Source organism: Neovison vison, chromosome 13 (assembly GCF_020171115.1).
Source record: "Neovison vison isolate M4711 chromosome 13, ASM_NN_V1, whole genome shotgun sequence".
In the NCBI taxonomy this organism is placed as follows: domain Eukaryota; kingdom Metazoa; phylum Chordata; class Mammalia; order Carnivora; family Mustelidae; genus Neogale; species Neogale vison.
In genome coordinates this window covers 105,325,927-105,348,303 of record NC_058103.1, presented here as the reverse complement: position 1 = coordinate 105,348,303, position 22,377 = coordinate 105,325,927, and the positions used below count along the sequence as shown (strand labels likewise).

At 45.9% G+C, this 22,377-nt stretch overlaps 1 protein-coding gene across 6 annotated transcripts in view; it reads left to right on the top strand.

Moving 5' to 3' along the window:
• HERC1 (HECT and RLD domain containing E3 ubiquitin protein ligase family member 1) overlaps positions 1-19,971 on the top strand; it is a 144,221-nt gene extending 124,250 nt beyond the window's left edge. For all 6 annotated transcript variants that reach the window (XM_044230730.1, XM_044230733.1, XM_044230732.1 and 3 more), the window contains exons 64-77: positions 118-299; positions 1,019-1,174; positions 1,899-2,021; positions 3,286-3,388; positions 5,013-5,182; positions 6,556-6,694; positions 9,036-9,205; positions 10,237-10,406; positions 10,679-10,844; positions 11,679-11,755; positions 12,551-12,803; positions 13,496-13,648; positions 16,239-16,544; positions 19,331-19,971. In XM_044230730.1, the coding sequence (XP_044086665.1) occupies positions 118-299; positions 1,019-1,174; positions 1,899-2,021; positions 3,286-3,388; positions 5,013-5,182; positions 6,556-6,694; positions 9,036-9,205; positions 10,237-10,406; positions 10,679-10,844; positions 11,679-11,755; positions 12,551-12,803; positions 13,496-13,648; positions 16,239-16,544; positions 19,331-19,516 (2,354 nt within the window). In that variant the 3' untranslated portion in view covers positions 19,517-19,971. The remainder of the gene's footprint in view (positions 1-117; positions 300-1,018; positions 1,175-1,898; positions 2,022-3,285; positions 3,389-5,012; positions 5,183-6,555; positions 6,695-9,035; positions 9,206-10,236; positions 10,407-10,678; positions 10,845-11,678; positions 11,756-12,550; positions 12,804-13,495; positions 13,649-16,238; positions 16,545-19,330) is intronic.
• Positions 19,972-22,377: the final 2,406 nt, after the last annotated feature.

The window sequence follows — 22,377 nt, the reverse complement described above, 5'->3', positions numbered from 1 at the left end:
AGATTCTCATTTAGGATATACAGCCTAAGAGTATACATGCTAAGAGTATTCTGTAGCAGCTCCAAGTGAAGAGTTTTACCATCCAGTGACGCTTGTTGGTTTTCTGCTCTGTTCCAGGATTTGTGGTGACCCAGCTGGTGACTTCTTGTGGTTCTGATGGGCACTCAATGGCCCTGACTGAAAGTGGAGAGGTCTTTAGCTGGGGAGATGGTGATTATGGCAAACTCGGCCACGGGAACAGCGACAGACAGCGGCGCCCCAGGCAGATCGAGGCCTTACAAGGAGAAGAAGTGGTGCAGGTCAAACAGGATGTGGATCAGTTTGCCTTTGAAGATAAACATACTAGTTGTTGAATAGTGTTCTCAAATTTAGTTACTGGGAAATAATAGTAAAAATGTATTTTGAGTTATTACAAGAGATCCACTGTTTTTGGCTGTTTATCCTTGAATTTATTAGAAGTTTGAATGGATTTTGGTAATAAGACAGACTCCCTTTTCCTGAGCTAACTGGTTGGGCCAAGCTGGGCCCAAGCAAACTTCAGGTGCTTGGAAGAAACACAATGGGCTTTAGCTTCTGCTGTGTAGTCCTTGATACAGTGATAGGTTGAATGCAGAGCTTAACATTTATCATTATTGTTACAAGTGTTGAGTTCATGTCCATATTCTGGAAAATTGACTAGTGATCTCGGATGATAATTATAAAATTGCATAGCACCAGAGAGATCACAGAGGACTTCCCCATTTACTCTCGCATGTGGTTTAGGTCATCTGTACACAGCTAAAGCATAGCAGCAGTTCTTCTAAGCTAGGCTAGTTAACTTGGTCTTCCTGAGGATGATGAGAACGTCAGGCTTGGGGAAGCAGGAAGCCCACTTGGGCAGGTAGAACATACTGGTCTTGAAGATGCTGAGTTGTCAGTGAAGTTTATTACCATATTAATGACCAAAAATGACTGATTTTGTTCTTTCTTGGTGTACCTTCTTCTTAAATTTTTTTCTTCTCCTTGGTTCTGTCTGTAGATGTCTTGTGGCTTCAAGCACTCAGCAGTGGTAACTTCAGACGGCAAACTGTTCACTTTTGGCAATGGTGACTACGGTCGTTTGGGTCTTGGAAACACCTCTAACAAAAAACTTCCAGAGAGAGTGACTGCACTGGAGGGATATCAGATTGGACAGGCATGGAATAAATCAATAATATATTTTATCTGCCCATAGTTTCTTTTTCCTCTATTATACTAAGACACTGTCCTTTAAATAAGACTAAAATCATCAGTTGTGCTTAAGCTCATGTACATTTTGTTTGGCCTACTTGATCATTTTTTTGATTTTTTTTCCAATATGAAAATTCCTATTTCAAGTTATATTTGACAAATGAAAGCATTAATTCAGGATGCAAATATTTTATAACCCCCTCCATAATACAACTTGATATAAAACCTTTGAACCATACAGATTTTTGTGACTGCTGTCTGGTAGTAGATGTCTGAATTGCGGCATCATTGGTACTGCTGCTCTGAAGTAGTACTTATCCTGTATACATTGAGATCACCTCTTAATAAGGAGATGTTTTTATCATATTCTGTATCACTCCTTAGGCTGTCTCTGATGTATTTTTTGACTCATTGCATACCTTTTCCTGTTTTACGCCCTCCGATTCTAAGTTAGCTACAGATAGTTGAAGGATTTCACGTCAAAGAAAAAAGTTATTTTCTTGTTTGTGGACATTAGCAAGTTTTTCTTATTGGTGCATTTTTTTAACATATGCAGAAGGCCCTTGAAATTAAAATGAAAATATATGTAGCCAAGTGTTTCACTGAAATGGGAAAAAAGAATCCCAGAAACAGGTATATGGTTTAGGTGCTCTGATTTTGCCTGACTGAATACCCTGTTCTTTCTTTAGGTAGCATGTGGCTTAAACCACACTTTGGCAGTATCAGCGGATGGCTCCATGGTGTGGGCTTTTGGAGATGGGGACTATGGAAAACTCGGCTTAGGAAATTCCACTGCAAAATCTTCCCCTCAGGTCAGTATCGTCTTTATTCTAGGGTTTCAGACGGTGTGGTATTATTCATCTATGTCAGTGCCTCTTTTTAGTTGGGAATAATTTATCTTTAACATTTTAGTAATTGGTAATGAAGTTCAGAAGCTTCTGTTGCTTACTTTTAAATGCCCAGCATTCTAGATCTTGATTTTAAATAAGCCATTAATTGCTAAACTGGATGTAAAAACTGTGCAAGGATAAGCCTTTGTCCCCATATACAGACTGAACGGTGTAGGACTATCTCCTGTGTAGAGAAGAAATAGTTATAGACATATCTCCAGGGTGCCTGAGGGAGGGAACCTTGAACAATCTTTTATATCCTTCTGCTTGCATCTGCCATTTTAGCTGATTATTACGCCTAATTTGTACAAATATGTGCCTCTGTTTAAAAAATAATAAATAGGAGGGGCGCCTGGGTGGCTCAGTGGGTTAAGCCTCTGCCTTCGGCTCAGGTCATGATCCCAGGGTGCTGGGATCGAGCCCCACATCGGGCTCTCTGCTCAGCGGGGAGCCTGCTTCCTCCTCTCTCTCTGCCTGCCTCTCTGCCTACTTGTGATCTCTCTCTCTCTGTCCAATAAATAAATAAAAATCTTTTAAAAAAAAATAATAAATAGGAAATAATAAATAAGTTAGAAACTAATATTCACATTACAGAAGGCTTCTTGGCTCTGCAGAAGACTGTCTTTGCAGTTCTTTCCATGGATTTTCCTAACACACTTAATAAGCAGCTTGATTTACAAATATTTAATGTATATTCAACTCCAGATACCCTATCATAAATAACCTGTACTATTTTGATAACTAGACTGGTGAATATTTAGCTATGGATGTGGAAAGCCAGGAAACCATCTCTGGGGCACATACAAAGCAGTTATTATCACCTCTGAAAGTAAAAAAGTCTAACTGGGAGTAGCCCATGGCTTTACATGGTCTCCTAGTATTGTTTAAAAGGCTCCAGGATTCTCTCTGGTCTCTGTTGCACAGAGCAATGATTCCACTCACATGAGGTCCTGGGGATTTTAGTCAAATGCCCCTCCCCAACACTCCCACCACCACAAATTCAGGTAATTCATAGAGCAATATGAGAAAATAACATTTAGGAGTGTGGATTTGAGTAGAAACACTTAGGTGACAAGTATTATTTGTATTAGAAGTTAGTCCTTGAGTTTATACATGCTAGTAGGCAACTTCAAAAGTGTTTTTATTTTCCTTTTTAAAGTATGTGCCTTACACTTTTATTTTGCAGAAAGTTGATGTCCTCTGTGGAATTGGAATAAAAAAGGTTGCTTGTGGAACTCAGTTTTCTGTTGCATTGACCAAAGATGGTCATGTGTATACCTTTGGTCAAGGTAAGGCATTTTCTAGGCATTACATTGTTTATTTTGTATATACATGTATTATATAAACATTTGCCTTCCAGTTTTAGAGAAAGTGCTGTAAATAGTTTTTTGTTGTTGTTCTGGGTGATGAATGGCCACTATGACCTTCATTCACTAGCTACTTTTCTCTTTTTTCATGAACTCTGTCATAAGGACAAACTCGCCTCCCCACTGATGGCCTTTCTTGCCCAAGCCCTTGTTCTTGCTAGAAGAGTCCCTGCCAAAGCCCTTCCCATCCTCCTTTCTGCTGCCTACAACTGTGCTGCCATAAGTACTTCTTGATGACCGGGGCTCCTCTGGACCCTATCTAATTCCCCAGCCCTTCCAGGGAATGGAGGTATGGATCTTGGGAATTCATAGGCATTCAGGTTCAGATCTTGAGTGCATTCCTAACCCAAGCATCCACAGTGTGATTCCCTGGTAATATATTCACCTTTTTAAGTAGAACTTCTTAGCAAGTTGTAGTGACTGAGAAGTGTGTAAGGCAGGTATGAGGAAGGGGAAGAAATAAGTCATGAGTTAAGTTTCTAGTCTTGGAAGAATAATGATGTCACTAACTGAGAACGGGGAGCTGGTTTTGGGGAACTAGGTAAGGGACTTCGTTTTGGTCCTATTGAATTGGAGCTATATATCCTAGATGTATGTGTGGAGATGTCTAGCAAGTTATTGGGGATTTGGATCTGGAATTCCAAAGAGATTGGTTATAGAGATTTAGATTTGCATAATGTTAGTATTTAAAACCATGTTAATAGGCCCTAAGAAACTCAGGGAGAGAGTGTAGAATAAAAAAGAAGTGCATAGAACTCTGAGGGTATGAGTAGAAGGCCGGTAAGCACAGAAAGAGGACTCAGGGGAATTGGCTTTGAAAGGAGTGGTGAGAGAGGTCACCAGTGAGCCAGGGTAGTACAGAGTCTCTGCAGGATAGGAGGCACTGAGGTCAGGTCAGTAAAAGGTTATGTGGGGTTCTCGGGGTCAGAGCCTTAGAAGAGGCTCCTGCCATAGGCAGTTAGGAGCTACTCATGGCTTTTGAGAATATAGCGTCAGCGCAGTAGTGAGAGTAGACAGGAGAAGGTAGGTGAGAGAGGGTGGACTGCAGAAGGTGGCCATGCCAGACAGTTCTAGAGGCCATGGGGCAAGAGCCCCTGTGGGGCTGGCCTGTAATTTCTAGAAGTTTGGCAACAAAGGTAAAGGGAGAAGTTGGCTAGAAGTTTGAGGACAAGAGAAGTTGAGTGATGTCTTTTCTTAGAATGTAAGAACCATAGAGTCTTTCTTAACTATGTGCCATCCTCTCAAATAGGAGGATACTGGTTTGAAATAAGCTGTCACAAGACACTCAAACCAAGTGTCTCTTGGTTTGAAATAAGCTGCTAATTTTAGATTTATTTATTTTATGAATAAGGAGCCCGTGACACTTTGCAAAGGTACTGTTTCAGATTTCATTCACTCAGGATCTAGTACACCTTACCAGAATGGCAGCTTTTACCATCATGAATTAAATGTGTCATTGCCATTCCACTAGAAGAGTTAAATGACTCATTAGAAAACAGAAGGACTATTGTGTCCCTCCATAAGTTTCTTCTTACTGTTTTCTCAGATCGCTTGATAGGCTTGCCAGAAGGGCGTGCTCGCAATCACAATCGACCACAGCAGATCCCTGTCCTGGCTGGAGTGATTATCGAAGATGTGGCGGTTGGAGCTGAGCACACACTTGCTTTGGCATCAACTGGAGATGTATATGCCTGGGGGAGCAATTCAGAAGGGCAGGTAAATATTTATCTTGCTTGTCCTCTCATATTCTAGAATTCTGACAGCGTCCCTCATTTGTGAAAGGGATAACCCTAGGATTTACCACAATGCCTCATACACATCACTTTGCCATGGGACAGATTGATTTGTGAGCGCAGTTTTTCATGTCTCTCTCAATTGTGGCAAAAGTAAGAATTATACCATGGTCTTTAAAAAAATCTGATGGTGTAGTAAAGTGATTAAGGGAATTAACTGAGTATATGTGTGTGTCTGCACTCATTAAGGGCCGGCACATAGTAAGCAGCACTTTAGAGGTATTTGCTACTATCATCATCGTTTTTACTGTAATCTGTGAGATTAATTAACTGTAGTCTGTGAGATTAGGCCCTGCAGCATCAGTTGATCTGCAACATGGAAAGAATGAAACAACAATACTTTTATATTTAATAATAGAACATAGTACCGTACATAGTATGTTGTAGATAGGATATTTGTGTTTGTGCAGGAAATCTTTCTACAAAAGAATAAACTGAGCCTCTGAGAGGTTGAGAGAAGATTTAAGAATTTGATGTGTTCAGCCTACCCTATATCTGAAGGAGGGAGGGATTTGGGTGGGAGATGTCTGGGATGCCTGTTGCTATAGTGGGTTTCAGCCCTCCAGATGCAGAGCCACATCCCCTTCCTCCATAAATCCTCTCTGGGTCTGTCTGCCCATTGAGCCAGGGACCCTCAAGTTCAAGGTCTCCATTGTTACTCCTGGTAGCCTCAGTTTGACTGTGTGGTCACCTCATCATTGTTTTAACAGATGGGGAAGCTGCTCATCCTTGTAGTTGAGCATGGTCTTAATGAGAAGATAGTAGCTGCGGAAGACGCCTTAGGGAGGTCATTGGCAGGGACTTGACATGATCCTCCCTAATGACGTTGAGGTGCTTAGCCGCTCAAACACTGGGTATTCCACTTGTACCCTAAGAACTGAGATCTGGAGATGAACATCTCCTTCTCTGTATGCTTTTATAATTGCTTATTGTTACCCTGGCCGACCATGTTAGAAGAAAATCTGTGTTTTAAAATAAAAGTTCTATAGATGATTCCGTTACTTTTTTAACTTTCTAAGAATTATTTCCTCTCTAGAATTGGAATCCAAGGATGTGTTCCATCATTAAGACTTAACTCTAGCTTTGGAATGGCCTTGTTGCAGCCAAGTTTTTAGGAGATAGTCTGAGCTGTGAGGACTATTCTCATTGAGAAAATCAAAATTAATTTCATTTTGATGCTGTTGCTTGGTATAGATATTTATTTCTATCTGCCTACCACCTAAGGCAGATTGCATCATCTTGACTTCCTTGCTTCCTCTTTTTAATTGACTCTTTGTTTTTGTAATGTATTCCCAGCTTGGCTTAGGCCACACCAACCACGTTCGAGAACCAACCCTAGTAACAGTTTTGCAAGGGAAAAACGTTCGGCAGATCTCAGCTGGCCGCTGCCACAGTGCTGCCTGGACAGCGCCGCCTGTCCCTCCAAGAGCACCGGGTGAGAGCTTCTCTTTCAGAGCTTCTCTTTCAGTGGTCCCCAGCCGCGCTGTCTGCTTGCTGCTTTCCCACTGCATCCAGGCATCATGCTGAGACCACCAGGCCTCCCCACAACCAAGCCTTGTTGGTGCACCGAGCACTGTAAATCCTTTCATAGCAGGTGATTCTCCTGCAGACTTCATCACAAAGCACTTCCTCTGTGCACCCCCAAAAGAAGAAAACATATCACTTTGGCAAGCAAAAATATATAATTTTAGAGCAGCAACTAAGTATTTTTTCATGCACAGAAGAAGTGGTGAATCATAGTTTTCTAAGGCCTGGTATTAGGAATAAAGATTCAAAGGTCTGAGATCAGTTGTCAGATTCTTCACTGCAATTAACCATTTGAAACATGATGTTGTCTGTGCGTTGGCACAGCAAAAAAAAAAAAAAGAAGAAGAAGAAGACGACGACGAAGAAAATGTTGCCATTTTACTCCAGCATGTAATAGGACCGATAGGCAGTTTCTACCTTTTTGTTTATTATCCAGTCCCAGAACTACAGAAAGATATAAAGGGGTGCCTGGGTGGCTCAGTCAATTAAAGTGTCTGCCTTTGGGTCAGATAGTGATCCCAGGGTTCCTGAATTGAGCCCCACATCTGGCTTCCTGTTCAGCAGGGAGTCTGCTTCTCCCTCTGCCTCTCTCCTTCGCTTGTGCTCTCTCTCTCTCTCTCTCTAAAATAAATAAAATCTCTAAAAAAAAAAAAAAAAGGATATAAAGAAAATAAAATGTGTATTTATGTGTTTCACCTTCTGCTGAGTACTCTCCAGATTGGATCCATCTTCCATTCCCCGCAAGTGTGGGGCATTTATCATTCCTTATCCATCTCTTTTCATTTGGGCTGTTTCTCTGCCAGGCCCTTAAGCCCTTTCTTTATACTATTTTCTGGTATGTCAGGAACTAGAGTTTCCTTGAAGTAACCTTGTGCCTAGGAATTCAGCATTCTCTTCCCTTTTTGCTGACTTCTGCTTTTAAGTGCTTGGAGGAGACTCACTGTAGAGATTTTTTTCTTTTAAATACTCTTAGGGAGCAAATGAGGACTACCAAGTAAATTCTAAACAAGCAAGAGATGTTTTCTGATTAGTAGAGTCCAGAATGAGCAGTGCTGCTCACCCATGGTCAATTTTGATACTCAGAGTCCTCTTCATCTCACAGAGATCTCACTCCCACTTCAGGAGAGAGGCTCTGCAGTGTGGTGGTTAAAGGTCCAGACTCTGGAGCCAAGTTGCCTAGGTTGAATCCTTGCTGCTTTACTTTCAAGCTATGTGATCTTAAGACTCCATTTCCTTATCTGTAAAATGGGGAATAATAGCCCCTGTTGTAAAGAGCTATAGGATTAAATGAAAAATTGGTGTGATGCACTTAAAATAGTGCTCAGCACATAGAAATACTTAATAAATGTTAGCTTTTGTTGACAGTATTAATGAAATCAGTTGGGAGTAAAATAAATGGAATTGAGCTGTGCAAATCTTTATTTACATGAAACTCAAATAAGGCAAGTGTTGGTTTACTCTAGATGTTTTTAATAAGGGGGGAACCATGAATACAGTCTATGCTTCTACAGAGATCTTATTCTCACAGTACAAAGCTTTCATGAATCATGCACCCATAGCTTTCATTCCATCATGGTCACTTTCTGTCAGATCCCTAGGAAGTGTGGGAGGTGACTACTGAGTTGCCCATTCCCATTTTCCAGAATTGCCTACCTGGTCCTGGCTCATATCTTACGTTTTATGAAGATGGCAGCTATCAAATACAAAAGGAAGAATTTGGGGTTTTTGTTTTTGTTTTTTTAAGATTTTATTTATTCATTTGAAAAAGAGAGCATGAGAGAGACAACATGAGTGGCGGGGAGGGACAGAGAGAGAAGCAGGCTTCCCATTGAGCAGGGAGCCCATTATGGGGCTTGATCCCAGAACCCTAGGATCATGACCTGAACTGAAGGCAGATGCTTAATGGGTTCAGCCACCTAGGTGCCCCTGTTTTTGTTCTTTTGTGAAGGAACTGTTTAAGTCCCATAGTTAAATGGGAAACTAAAGGAGAAAAAAGTTTCCATAATGATAAATAAAACAAGATATCTTAAAAAATAACACATGTGCATTAAAGCATAAAGATGAGTTGATGGAGAGAAGAATTGATAAACACGTGATGAAGCAAATACAGGCAAATATTAATTCTAGAATTTAGGTGGTAGAATGAATGTTCATTGTATACTTATCTCAACCTCTCTGAAATTTTTCAAAATACTGAAAATGAAAGCAGTACATTCTCCTTTATAAGCAATTGCTTGCTTTCTGGGCAGGTGTGTCTGTACCTCTGCAGCTGGGCCTGCCTGACACAGTGCCCCCCCAGTATGGGGCGCTCCGGGAGGTGAGCATCCACACCGCGAGGGCCCGGCTCCGGCTGCTCTACCACTTCTCTGACCTCATGTACTCTTCTTGGAGGCTCCTGAACCTCAGCCCTAACAACCAGGTAACATATTGAGTTGGGAGCACTACCCATGCTTACCAGGTCCCTGGGGTATTCTCCCATGGCTAATGCTTTTTGCTCTCAGCTCCCAAGAGAGGTAGAAAAGGCACCAGTTCCGTTTCCATTTTACTGCTGGTTTAGGGATAGACCAGATACTGGTAATGGTGCTGCTGGACACAGAGGAGTCTTCCTTCTATGTATTGGTCTGTCTGGAGCTCAAGGAAATACGAATGGCAAAGCATGTATTTTCTGTAAAGTCCAATATGTGATTTCTATATCTAGGCACACACAAGTGTGTCACCCCACTGTCAGGGTGACTCTGTAAATGAGTCTGACACATTGCAGAGACTTCCTGATCGCCTCACAGTTGAGCTTTCTGGGTACCACTGGGGGAGAAAGTAAATGCGGCTGATTTGACTGTCTTTATAGAACAGTCTAGCAATTTAGGAAGAAAGCAAGCTGGCTGTGTTTGCTTGTGTAATGTGTCAGCATGCCTGCCAAAATGCGTTTTGGTTGTAAAACTGTTAGAAATCCTTGGTTAACCCATCACGGGGCATGTGAGAGATCTGACAGATCATTGTTAGAAACAGGTAATCAGCCAGGCAGCAGAATACTGTGCAGCACTGAACAGAAGGTTAAAAAAGCTGTTTGTAAATTAGCAGGAGAAATGTTGGTGATAAAAAGTTAAGTGAGAAAAGCAGCAGAATATTACATAAACAGTGTGTTGTCAATAACTGGAGGAGTGTCTCTCTGCGCACGTAGAAGAGAGCTGGAGGGAGTCCGATGAGAGTGACCGTGGAGGCTGCGGGGATTCAGTGTGTACACATGTGTGTGTCCTTTTCTGCATGTTCCAGGTTTTAGAAAATAATCATCGTATATTTTATCAGAAAAACATATTTTTTAAAAGTTATCAATAGTTACTGCTGTCCAGGTTTATACTTTTAAACCAAAAAATTGTGTTCTGAAAGTGAAAAGTGTTCTTTCTAGGAAGCCTTGAATTGTACCATCTGTGATAAGCTCTCTCTCTGTTACAGAGCAGCACATCTCATTACAATGCTGGCACATGGGGCATCGTACAGGGACAGCTTCGGCCTCTGTTAGCCCCAAGAGTCTATACCCTCCCGATGGTGCGCTCCATAGGAAAAACCATGGTTCAAGGCAAAAACTATGGACCTCAAATTACTGTAAAGAGGATATCAACCAGGTTAGCATATGTGTGTATGTTCCACTAGCTAGCCAGCACTTTTTTAGATGAATGTCATTCCTGACTCATCTGTGAGCTCCCGCTTCCTGGGTTGTAAACTAAGAGAGTAACGGTGCTTACCTAGTGCCCAGTGTGGCCACAGTGGGCCTAGCCCACTGCTCAGCTATTATTAAACTAGTGTGTTCACCCCCTGATGGGAAGTTTGGGGGGAAGTGGTAGTTTGGGGAGAAGTTAGAGTTGTGTTTCATTCTGCTTTCCCTTTCTTTTTGAAGAGGGCGGAAGTGTAAGCCCATCTTTGTCCAAATAGCAAGACAAGTTGTTAAACTGAATGCATCAGACCTCCGTCTGCCCTCACGAGCGTGGAAGGTGAAGCTGGTTGGAGAAGGGGCTGATGACGCTGGGGGAGTGTTTGATGACACGATCACAGAGATGTGCCAGGTATATTCACGCGGTATCCCCTTGCTGAGTCATTTGTTCAGATGGTGGCTGTCCTACCATTTCCAGTGCCTACTGTCTCACACGTTCTTATGAATGTCGCAAGGGTGCATTTGTGAGCCTTACGTAAAAATCATGCTGTTAACGATGTATAAGTGAATTACTGCAAGGGTTTGTGGCATCTGTGTGAAGATACCTTACTGAGTAAATGTCAGTGCCTGACTCTACCAGTGACTCACAGTCCTGCTCTAATGCAGGCAGAAGAAACAGTAATGACACATATTTACATTTATGTAATGCACAAATCCAGGACCACCCGTGTGCACTGATTAATTCTGGTGCTTTTAGAATGAAGTAGAACTGTCAGGCTCTAGTGGAATTAGAAAAACAAATACTAAGAGTTTGGACGAGCTCTTATTTTGATATCTGAAGTGGCAAGTTTGCTTCCAGGTCAACTCTGACCTTCCCTCTTTGCCTAGTAGCAGAATTTTTCTGATAAATTCTGTGACTAAAACAACTTTTTAGCTAATATTCGCTGGGTCTATTTTCTATTGAATATCACTGTATCCTGCTCAGAGATACCCCAGCTCCTGCCCTGGATTGACTTTCTTATCTTAGTTCTGCAAACTACAGGATATTTTCTCCATGGGGGGAATGTTTGTAATTTCATTTTAAGTTAAAACCACAAAAATTATAGAGACAGCTGGTTGGCTGGTTGTCACATAACATTATAAATTCCTCAAAATAGTCTCTTTTCAGTACGATCTTTAATGTAATTGGTTGTTCTCTTGATGCATTTGATTGTCATTTCTCAAAAAACTGTTCTTTCTTTTATAGGAACTTGAAACTGGTATTGTTGACCTTCTTATACCCTCTCCCAATGCCACTGCAGAAGTGGGCTACAATCGGGATAGGTAAGGCAGTCATCAAGTGCTTTTTGACTATCTACAATAATAATGATAGCTCACTTATTGAGTGCTTACTGGGGGCCAGGCCCTGCTCGAAATGCTTTTACGTATTATCCCATCGAATCCTCAATAGAACCCAAAGGAGTGGGAATTATTATTACTCCCTTTTCACAGATAAGGAAACTGAAGCGCTTCTATCATGACTCTACTATGGAACCAACTCAATGATAGTATTGAGAGGTAGGGGAAATCCAGACTTGATAAGGAAACCTGACTTATTTTCTGTTTCTGAAGGCCTTCGTGGCCTCCCCACAAAGAATTTTCTGTATCAGAACTCATCAGGAAGATCTGATATGCTGTCAAGTCACAGCACTTAGTATTAGCGGTTCTGTGTTATGCCTAAATTTCCTAAGCCTTAAATTTTGGATCCTGCTTCATGGACTTGTAAATGATAAAATGAAATGATTTTAGGAGATAGGACATCCTGAAGCAGGTAACTCAGGGACAAAAGGACCATTCAGTTGCTCTTTCACAGCTCTTCTGAAAATAATTAAAAATATGGTTCCTGTGCTGTCCAAAAGAGTAGCTACCGGGTACATATGGCTGTTGGGCACTCAGAATGTGGTTAGAGTTGCTGGAGAACTCCATTAAATTTTATTTAATTAATTTGAGTAGCCACATATGGCAAATGACTATCGCATTGAACAGCACAGGTCTGGATTAATGCTGTAGCTGTCTGATAACTTATTTCCAATAGAAATGAGGTCAGTTTTATTTGAAGAATTTCCTTTAATTTTGCAGGTTTCTTTTTAACCCCTCCGCCTGCCTTGATGAACACTTAATGCAGTTTAAGTTCTTGGGCATTTTAATGGGGGTTGCCATTCGCACAAAGAAGCCTCTGGACCTCCACTTGGCCCCTCTGGTGTGGAAGCAGCTGTGCTGTGTCCCACTCACCCTGGAAGACCTGGAGGAGGTGGATCTGCTCTACGTGCAGACCCTCAACAGCATTCTTCACATTGAAGACAGTGGGATTACCGAGGACAGTTTCCATGAGGTAAATCTTGGCCAGTCCGTGTTCTGCTGGTATTGACCAGAATTTTGCCGTGGGAAACTCAGATCTGGTCTTCCCCTTGCTGTTTGACTGACGGCATGTCCCATTGCTGCCCTAGCAGCTCACCCGCAAAGGTTCAAAAGCCGCTCATGGGTAGATTTGGCACCAGCACCCAGCTTCCGCTCCTTCCTCTTTGGTCTACTCTCTGCCTGCTAGAATGGACAAGCAAGGGAACCCAGTTGGCGAGGGAGGCCTGGGGCGACCAGAGTTCATCGAACCTGGTTTGAGGACAAAGAAATGGTTACCTATAGTCAGATGGGTCAGCATATTCCCTTCTGACCAAGTGGCATGATCAGCTACCTCGATTCCTCATTTTTAATCCTTAAAATTCTTTTTTTTTAAAGATTTATTTATTTATATGAGAGCTAGACGGGGAGATGGAGAGCAAACACCAGCGGCAGGGCTAGGAGAGGGAGAGAGAGAATCCCATGCAGACTTGGCACTCAGGGTGGAGCCTCATGCTGGGCTTGATCCTGTGGCCCTGAGATCAAGACCAGAGCTAAAACCAAGAGTCAGATGCTTAACCGGCTGCTCCACCCTATCCCTAGAAGTCTTAATGTTGTTACTGTTTCACTATATTTGTGTGTAATGTACGGTATTTTTTTAGTAAAAATATTTTTTTTTCCTCTTCTTAGATGATTCCTCTTGATTCTTTTGTTGGCCAGAGTGCTGATGGCAAGATGGTTCCCATAATTCCTGGTGGAAATAGTATCCCACTGACATTTTCCAACAGGAAGGAGTATGTGGAGAGGGCCATTGAATATCGACTTCATGAGATGGACCGACAGGTGAGCTGAAACGTTGGGACGTGCATGTGAATGTTTACAGTTGTCTTCAAACAAGAGCTTACTGGTTACTGCTGAGTTTGGGTCTATGAACTACCGTGTCAATTAATTTGTATCTGCCTTTCAGCCCCTGTTCAGAGACTTTTCAGGCCTTACCTCTGGGTTTCCTGTCTCCTTACTCAAAGCCTTAGGACAGCTCCAAATTGGTCACTGGTTAGATTGAGGCCAAGCTCTCACCCAGGCCTTTACACCTGCCTTCTCACTCATCCTTCATTTTGTTTGTCTTCATCTCTTACTGTCCCCAACCCAGGGTCTCCCACTCTCCTTGGGTCAGTCAGGGCCCATGTGAATAAACCCCTCACACTGGTCTTGCGATCCCATGTGAGTGCCTCTTCCCCAACTCCTGCTGCAGTCCCTTCAGGCCCCAGCTGAAAATGCCTCTCCTCCACAGACCAGCTTTCCTCCAGGTCCATAGCCGGTAGAAATCTTTTTTTGTTACTTAGAAATTTCTCAAGATACCATAATACTTCTATGTTGTGGTCTAAGAACCAGGCCACAGAGTTCGGATCTTGTTTCTTCAATTAGCTTGTAAGTGACTTTGAGTGAAGAATGCATTATATTATATATGTTACATACATGTATGCTACATATATTACATAAATACAGTGTGTGTGTGTGTGTGTGTGTGTGTATCTCCTAAGTATTCTTATTATGTGCTGACATTGTAGTAAGCATTTAATAATAAATGATGAGAATGTGGTGAGTGACCAAAGAAATGAACATTTTGTCCAAAAATGGGTTTTTGGTTATACAGTCCTTAAAAGCCACTTTATAGTACTTTATTTGCAGAATGTGCTAGGGTCTTCTTGAGAGCTAGACTGAGGCTCAAAGGCTGTTGAAGTGTGTATGTTCTGTGCCTTTTCCTTCTGGTTCCTTCTTTGACTCTGGCTTTGGACCAAGTCCACTCAGAAAACTGTTATCCCTTAGTGAGGGCAGGTCTTGTGGGCAGTGCTGTTCACACAGCCGGGGCTTAGGTTTTGGCTCCAGTTGTTCAGAATTTTAATCCCCAGTGAGTAACTGGCTAAAAATACATTGAATACCTTCTGCGTGCCAGGTGTGGGTCCAGGCTGCCTCGTGTGCAGTGTTTCCTGTAGTTACTCTGTGAGAGAAGGATTACTGTCACATTTCACAGGTGAACGTACTGAGGCAGAGAAGTGAAGTCATGTGCCCAAGGCGAAGCCAGGGTCCCAAACCAGGTTTAACTGTGGGGTCTAGGCTCTTCTGAGGGTCAGATTGCCCCTCCACTCTCTGCCAGTCATGCTCTGCTCAGCCATAGCTTTGTTCCTTTCTCAGCAAGGAGGCCTTTTTCCTCTTTCACGTCTTCCTCTTCTCTTAGAACCCAGTGTTCTTCCCATAGCTGTCCCCATTTGTTCCCCGCCAAGCAGCCAGCCCCATACCTCAGCCTCATTTTTTTCCAGACAGCTTTTGGTTTGTAATTCTGCCAGGCACGACAGCTTGTGTTTGGGCAAACTTTGGCTGGGGTCTTCTTTTAATACCCATCCAGACGGTCCTCGCTGCCAGTCCTGTTCCCTAGCCCCGGGTGGGACGTCTTTGTACCAGTCACAGCCCCAGGGCCTTCCCCAAAGTGTGGCTCCTGCTTGGGTCCTCGGGTTTTTTTCCTTTTGCTAATTATCACTGGTGGTTCTGAGTTGGCCAAGAGTGAGGAAGTATTTATGAACAAATCTTGACAGCAGTGAATGAGTCTGCGTGTAGGGTGTGCGTTGCTGTGCAACCTTGGGGTGTTTTTGAAACACACTGTTGTGGGTAGCCCCTCCAGCCCCCCTCAGCACTCTGCAGCTGACCTGCTCTCCGCACCGTGCTGGGAGAGAACAGAAGCAGTAGGGCACACAGACATGCATCAAGAATTCTCATCATAGTCGTGTGAGCAGCAGTTGTTTGCCTCATTTCTCAGATGAGAAAATTAAAGTAAAAGAGACGGAGCTGGGATTCAGACCCCCAAGTCTCCTGATGAAATGTTCTGTCCTTCCTACTGCCTTCTTCCAGAAGGCCTTGCTAGTTTAACTTTCTTCTTTGTACTTTTCTAACTTCTTTTTTTTTTTTTTTTTACAATGAGCACAAATAAGTTTTACCAGAAGGATATAACTCTTCCAAAGAAAAATCTGATTGCAAGAAACAGTAGAAGGTAGACACATCCTCTAGGAGCGTCTTACCCTAACGAGAGACAGAGTAGCCCCCAGGGCCCAGTGTAACTGCACAGCCATGCGTGCTGAGGGGTAGGAGTGAGTGCGGTTGGCACCGGGGTTGGGGGCGCTTAGGGCGGCGGGCTGAGTTTTGTGGGGGCAGAAGGCAAGCTCCTCAACTGACTTGACTTGGGACCGGAAGGAGTGTAGAAGTCCCACAGGCAGGGAGGAGCTCGGACAGAGGGTTGGCGGCCCGGGGAGTGGGCCATGTGCGCGGGCCATGTGCGCTTTGGGTTCCGGGGGACAGGTCGAGGGTTTGGGGGGGTGGAGGAGCAGGTGGGAGGTGCCCCGTCTGCAGACGCGTGTCTGATGCACAGCTCTCCTGGGAGCAGGTGGCGGCCGTCCGAGAAGGGATGTCCTGGATCGTTCCGGTGCCACTGCTGTCGCTCCTCACAGCCAAGCAGCTGGAGCAGATGGTATGTGGGATGCCCGAGATCTCCGTGGAGGTCCTGAAGAAGGTGGTGCGCTACCGGGAGGTGGACGAGCAGCACCAGCTGGTGCAGTGGTTCTGGCGCACGCTGGAGGACTTCTCCAACGAGGAGCGCGTGCTCTTCATGAGATTCGTGTCCGGAAGGTCTCGCCTCCCGGCCAACACTGCGGACATCTCTCAGAGGTTTCAGATCATGAAGGTCGATCGGGTAAGTAAGCTGCGCTGCCATCCCTCCCCGTCCTGTCTCCCACTGCTTCCGCGCCGCTCGCCAGCTAGAAAAACCGCACAGTGACCCTCCGGTAGGCCTGCCAGTTCAGGCTTAGTGTTTGAGGTTTCCTGATCGAAAGAAAATCAAGCAGAAAAACTTGTTCAGAAACATAACGTAACTTGAGTGAAAAAAAGCCCTACCACCAGCAACCTTTGAGGAAATCCTCCAGCAGCTTCCTGCGTGAAAGCTCAGCTTACCAGAGGGCTTGTCCTGCTGCCTCTGCCTCTGCCTCTTACTTCCTGTGCCTTTTCGTGTGACTTGTGCACTCAGATGTGGTCTGGTGTGCTTCCACGAAGACCCTAACCGTGAACATGGTGCGTGTGCCCCGTGGCTGCTTGTGCAGGCGGGGCGGCTTCTTTGCAGCCTGATGAAAAGCTCCAGCTGCAGAGCCCCAGCCCAGCTGCCATGTTGACAGATGGCTGAGGAATAAAAGAGCTTAGAACCTGAAATGCACACTGCTGCCAGAGTCCTCTTTCTCATGCACCCATCTGACCATGTCACTCTCCTTTCAGACCAGGAGGGGGCCCCCCTGCATTGATTCCAGAATAAATGCCAACTGCTTCAGTGGCCTTAAATATCTCCACGATCTGGCCTCTGCCGCAGCTTTCCTATAGCACCTCTTAACACGTACCATATCCTGGCCAGAACAGACTGCTTACCTTTTTTTCCTAACACACCACGCTGTTTCTAAACTTCTTTGCCTTTGTGTAGGCTCTTCCCTCTGCTTTAGTAAGTTCTCCTTCACACTCCTTCCCATCTGTGCCTGGCAAGTGTATACTCATCCTTGAGGCCCAACAGCAATGTCATCTCCTCCAGGAAGCCCTCATGGATGCTTTCCTGCTGCCCCTGACCATTTCCGAGGGCAGGCTTAGATCTCCTTCCATCCACTTCCAGGACACGTGGTACATCCCTTGAACTCAGCATTAAGTTAGAAGTGTTTGTGTTCTATCTCTTTCCTTCCCCAACCGCCCAAGAGCTGGACAGGCCTCTGAGCAGGGCCCATCGTGTTTATTCTGGAAACAGTAAGGAAAGTAGGGCCTCTTCACACAAGGACCCTTCCTGCCAGTTTCAGTGTCTGCCTTTCTGGTGTTTTTCCAGTAGCTATTCCTGGAGGTTGCTGCAGCCAGAGCCATCCCTCCCCCGCTGCCTCCTGAAGCTGCCCGCCTGGGCTCCACTCCTGGGCTAGACTGGCTGGAGAGGCCGCGCACAGGAAGGGCTATGAAAAGAGCCTTTCCATAAATTTTCTACATGACTTGCCAGAAACTATCAGTTGTAAATCTGTTTTGTTGCTTCAGAGAGAGGTGGGTGGAGGCAATGGGTTTGCTTCTATTCAGCTCTGGAAAAAATCCTTGCCTTCTGTCTGTCCCAGGCTACCCCTGCCATCCCAGGAGTTAATCCACCACTAATCCCCTGCCTGAGGTTTTTCAGCCGCAGAAAACTGACCACAGTGGGTCCCTCCCTTGTGACTTTTAGACCGTTGCTCCACCTTCCAAATCAGAGGCACCTGTTCACATTGCCCTTCAGTGTCTTTGCTGGTTGTGGTTTTCCTACATTTGAGCTTTTTGTGTCCTCACTGGCTCCGACCCAGGGAGGCTTCTAGGCCCTCCAGGCCCTCCATCTCCCACCTCTCTGGAATGCGCTCACCAGGTATAGAGCTCCAAGGAGGAAGGGGAGGGCTGGTTCAAGGAGTTGAGCAAGAAAAAAAAGGGCAAGTCCCTTTTTAAAACCTATCTTCAAATATAAAAATGTACTATCCTTTCTGTCACTACAGAGTGTGGGAGTTCGTGGAGTTTTCAGGGAAGACCAGAGAGCATATGCCCTCGGCTGCGGTAGCTGCCCCCCACCTCTGTGGCATACCTGAGTTTGTGTGCTGTATTTAGCTCAGTCTGTCCCGAGCACTTTTCTGTTCCTTTTTTTTTTTTTTTTTCTTTTTAAGATTTAGTTTATTTATTTGACAGACAGAGGTCACAAGTAGGCAGAGAAGCAGGCAGGGGTGGGGAGGGAAGCAGGCTTCCTACTGAGCAGAGAGCCCGATGCGGGGCTCGATCCCAGGACCCTGAGATCATGACCTGAGTTGAAGACAGAAGCTTAATGCCCTGAGCCACCCAGGCACCCACGCTTTTCTGTTCTGCTGCGAGTCATCATGATTATCATTTTAAATGACTGCATGACTGTGCATTTAATGGACAGACTAGGATTGGATTCACTGCTCCTTCCTTGTGTGAGCTGTGTGTGGCAGCCAGGGTAGGCGAAGGATGCAGAAGGCCCGCTAGGAGGGACAGGGGAAGGGTGGAGGCATGCAGGGGTGCCCTTCCAGGTGTTCTTTCCGTTTTGCTGGCAGTTGAGGGCTCCATGCAGCAGCTCCGGGTGTGCACCCTCCTGGTGAAAGGGAGCGAGCTCCATTGGCGGTCCCGTGGCAGGCCCTGTGCAAAGCCTGTTCTCCCACCAGAGCTTGCTCGCACTTTGCAGATGGGGCCATGGGGGTGGTGAGGAGAGGAATGAAGCATGGTCACCAGAAGCCTCCATGGCTGGGGACACCAGAGCCCACGTTCCTTCCACCAGTGTCTCCTTCCCCTCAAGGCTGCCCTGCACTTGGGTCCGTGGAGCCCATCTGGAAGGCTGGGAGAAGTGCTCCTCCTGATTTGGGGACAGTGGTAACTTACGGGTCCCCCCCCAACCCCGGGACCCCCGATGCTGCTGTCACAGCTCTGGCTCTCTCTCCACAGCCTTACGACAGTCTGCCTACCTCACAGACCTGCTTCTTCCAGCTGCGGCTGCCCCCCTACTCGAGCCAGCTGGTCATGGCCGAGCGCCTGCGCTACGCCATCAACAACTGCCGCTCCATCGACATGGACAACTACATGCTCTCGCGGAATGTGGACAATGCCGAGGGCTCAGACACCGACTACTGACCGCGGGGGCCACCGCCCCCCACTGCTCAGCAATGCTCACTTCCAGTTTCATGTGGACACACTTTTATGGTAACTACATAGATGTTTAGGAACATAAACCGACATTATAAACAGTGGCCACATTTAGTTTCTCTAAATGTAACAAAGAAATTAGATGTTTTTATTTTTCTGTGATTGTACAAAAAAAAAAAAAGACGAAGTGCTCTCAGTCAGGTTTTTCCCTCCATATTTTTGGTCACTTTTGATAAGTTTGCATGGAACCATTTTGGTGCATTTTTAGTTGGGAATGGTACATTTTGTAAACCCACCCAGTGAACATGAAATTGTACATTGTGTATAATTGTTCATTAGAAAGGACAGTTTTACATGAATATTCATATATTTATTTTGTTTTAATTTGAATTGCCTGTGCAGGGTTCCTTATGCAGAGAAATAAAGCCAATTCAGGAACCAGAGCGTGGGCTGCTTTTCTTAACTCCAGTGGAGCTTCTGACTGAGAAGGAATGAGCTTTCGAGCTAGTCTCACTGACGGCATTTGGCCCATCAGAAGCACTCATGGAGAGTGAGCTGTGCTTGTCTCGAGATGACAGAGCAGCTCAAGTGGGAGCTGGGAGTGGGAGGCCCCTCCTTTCGTTTATTCTGTCATCCTGGCTGCCCTACTTCGTTCCCTCACCCCAGGGCCCTTGCATCAGCCCCGTGCCCCATCCCCTCAGTGACCCCTTCCTCCTCCTCTGCAGCTGGGTTTACAGTGTAACCGGATAGTGAGAGCCTGTCCTGAGTGGCCCCAGGTTACCTAGTATGGGGTGCAGCCCCACTGGGCCACAAGGAGGCTAACCAGAGGAGTGGGATTCCAGTGCTGGTGTGACGAGCCAGTGGTGGGCTTCAGGAGGAGGGCGGTTGACAGTAGCATGTCTCTGCAGGAGGGCACAGGGGTGCAGCAGGGACCACCGTTGCAGGTAGGCATTCAGCATGTACAAATGGGCAACCACGAGAAGGAGTGAGTGAATGTGCGAATTAATAGAACCAGTGCGTGGCTTTCGTAGCCTTGAATGGTGGATGGTGCAGAGTTGTTTGGGGGTTGGGGAGAGGTCACACTCTTGGTACTTGAACCCGGGACTTGAGGGCCCTGGCCAGTGTGCCTCTTGTCAGGCGTGTCAGAGTGAGTGTGTGGTTCTGGAAGAAAGGGCCATCGTGAAAGCAGCTGTGAAGGTGCTGGCTGCTGGGAGCGGGAACAGGAAGAGGGCAAGGCGTTTGAGCCATGCGTCTTGGTCTACAGCCAATTCCCACCACAGGCTGCTGCTTCCCGTGTGCTTCAGGGCCGGGGTCAGCCTGGCAGCCCACTCAGCTGAAGGCAGAGGCTTAACCCACTGAGCCACGCAGGCGCCCCCTGGCAGCCCACTCAAACGACGGGCCTGGCACAGGTGTTTATTTTCCCTGGTTCATTTTCAGCCCCTCTGTGGAGGTTTGGGCAGTTTTTTTGTTTGCTGGATCATTCAGTTAAATACTTGGAATGTTTATGACCCTCAAAGAACTCCCAGAAAACTTGGACCCCCCACACACACCTTAAAAAAAAAAAGGGACAGCTTTCTTCTGGGCCTCTCTGTTTTGTGGCCTTTGCCCAGCACTGCCAGTCAGATGAAACCCATATCTGGTGCATTTAGTTTTAGCAAAAAGCGAGTGTTAGGCATGGAATCCTAGAGCTAGAGGAACCCTAGAGCCAAGGTGTCGGGTGACCTCTCCTCTTTCAGACCATGAATCTGAGGTCAGGAGAGGGCAAGTGCTGGATCAGGGGCGTGTACAGGCTAGAGCTAGGAGCCCTGGCTTCCTGTCCGCACGCCTGCCGACAACAGTAGTCCCAAGGGAGCTTAGTGCCCCTCCAAATATTCAGCCTGAGCAGAAACGGGCCAGTGTGTCCCTGTAAGACAAGCCTTATGGCACCGTGTCCCCCCAGCAGGCTCTGCCTCCCAAGGAGTGACCCAGAGCCCCTGACCTAGGAGCTTGTGGTACAGAGCTTCCTGTGCAGGCTCCCCAGCGCGGTGTGGTGCCTGCCGTCCGCCTTCCACCTGGGAGCACCGTCCCGCCCTGGTGCTGAGGTTCCATACCCGCTCCCAGCCCTTCCTCTCCTTGGCCAGACAGAGAGTGAAAGGAGCATTCCTTTCGGGAGCTGGGAAAGTTCACAGACTGAATAGAGGCTGCGAGGACAGAGTAACGTCCAAGCCATTCGCCAGTGGCTTTGGAACACAGGCTCCCATCTGCCCTGGCTTCCCCAGGCCTCAGGCTTTCTGACTCTGCCTTTGCTGCATTGTCCCTGCGGAAAGGAACACCCCACCCACAGTTAGACCCTGTGGGAGCTGGGGTCAGTCCTCCATTGAGTGTACCTGGATCACCCCCATACGGACCCAGCTTGCTTCTTCCCAGTACTTAGGCCTTGTGGGTTCAGCCAGGCACTTGGCTTTTCTAGGCCCCCATGGATGTGTGGACCCCTTTTCCTTACCCCAGCCTTCCAGTCACTGCACATTTATACATCATCTCACCAGAGTGTTACAGAGAGGTCCTGTTTTAGTGATAAACTAAGGATGTGAGAGGTCATAACCCATCAGAAGTGATGGATGGCAAAGCTGCAGGGCACTCAACACTCCCTTCAACCCCAGATGAATGAGTCAATGGATTCATGAAGCACGGGACACCCCTTGATCTCCTTGGATCTGAGAGAAGACTTTGAGCACCGTCTCTGATGAAGCCGGGCTCTGTGTTCTGTCCAGGACTCTGTTTGGTGCCCAGTGATGTGAACAGCACCTGTCAGAAGGTGGGAGTGGAGAGCCCTGGGTCTCATCAGGGCCCGCCTTCTGGGTGTACCTTGG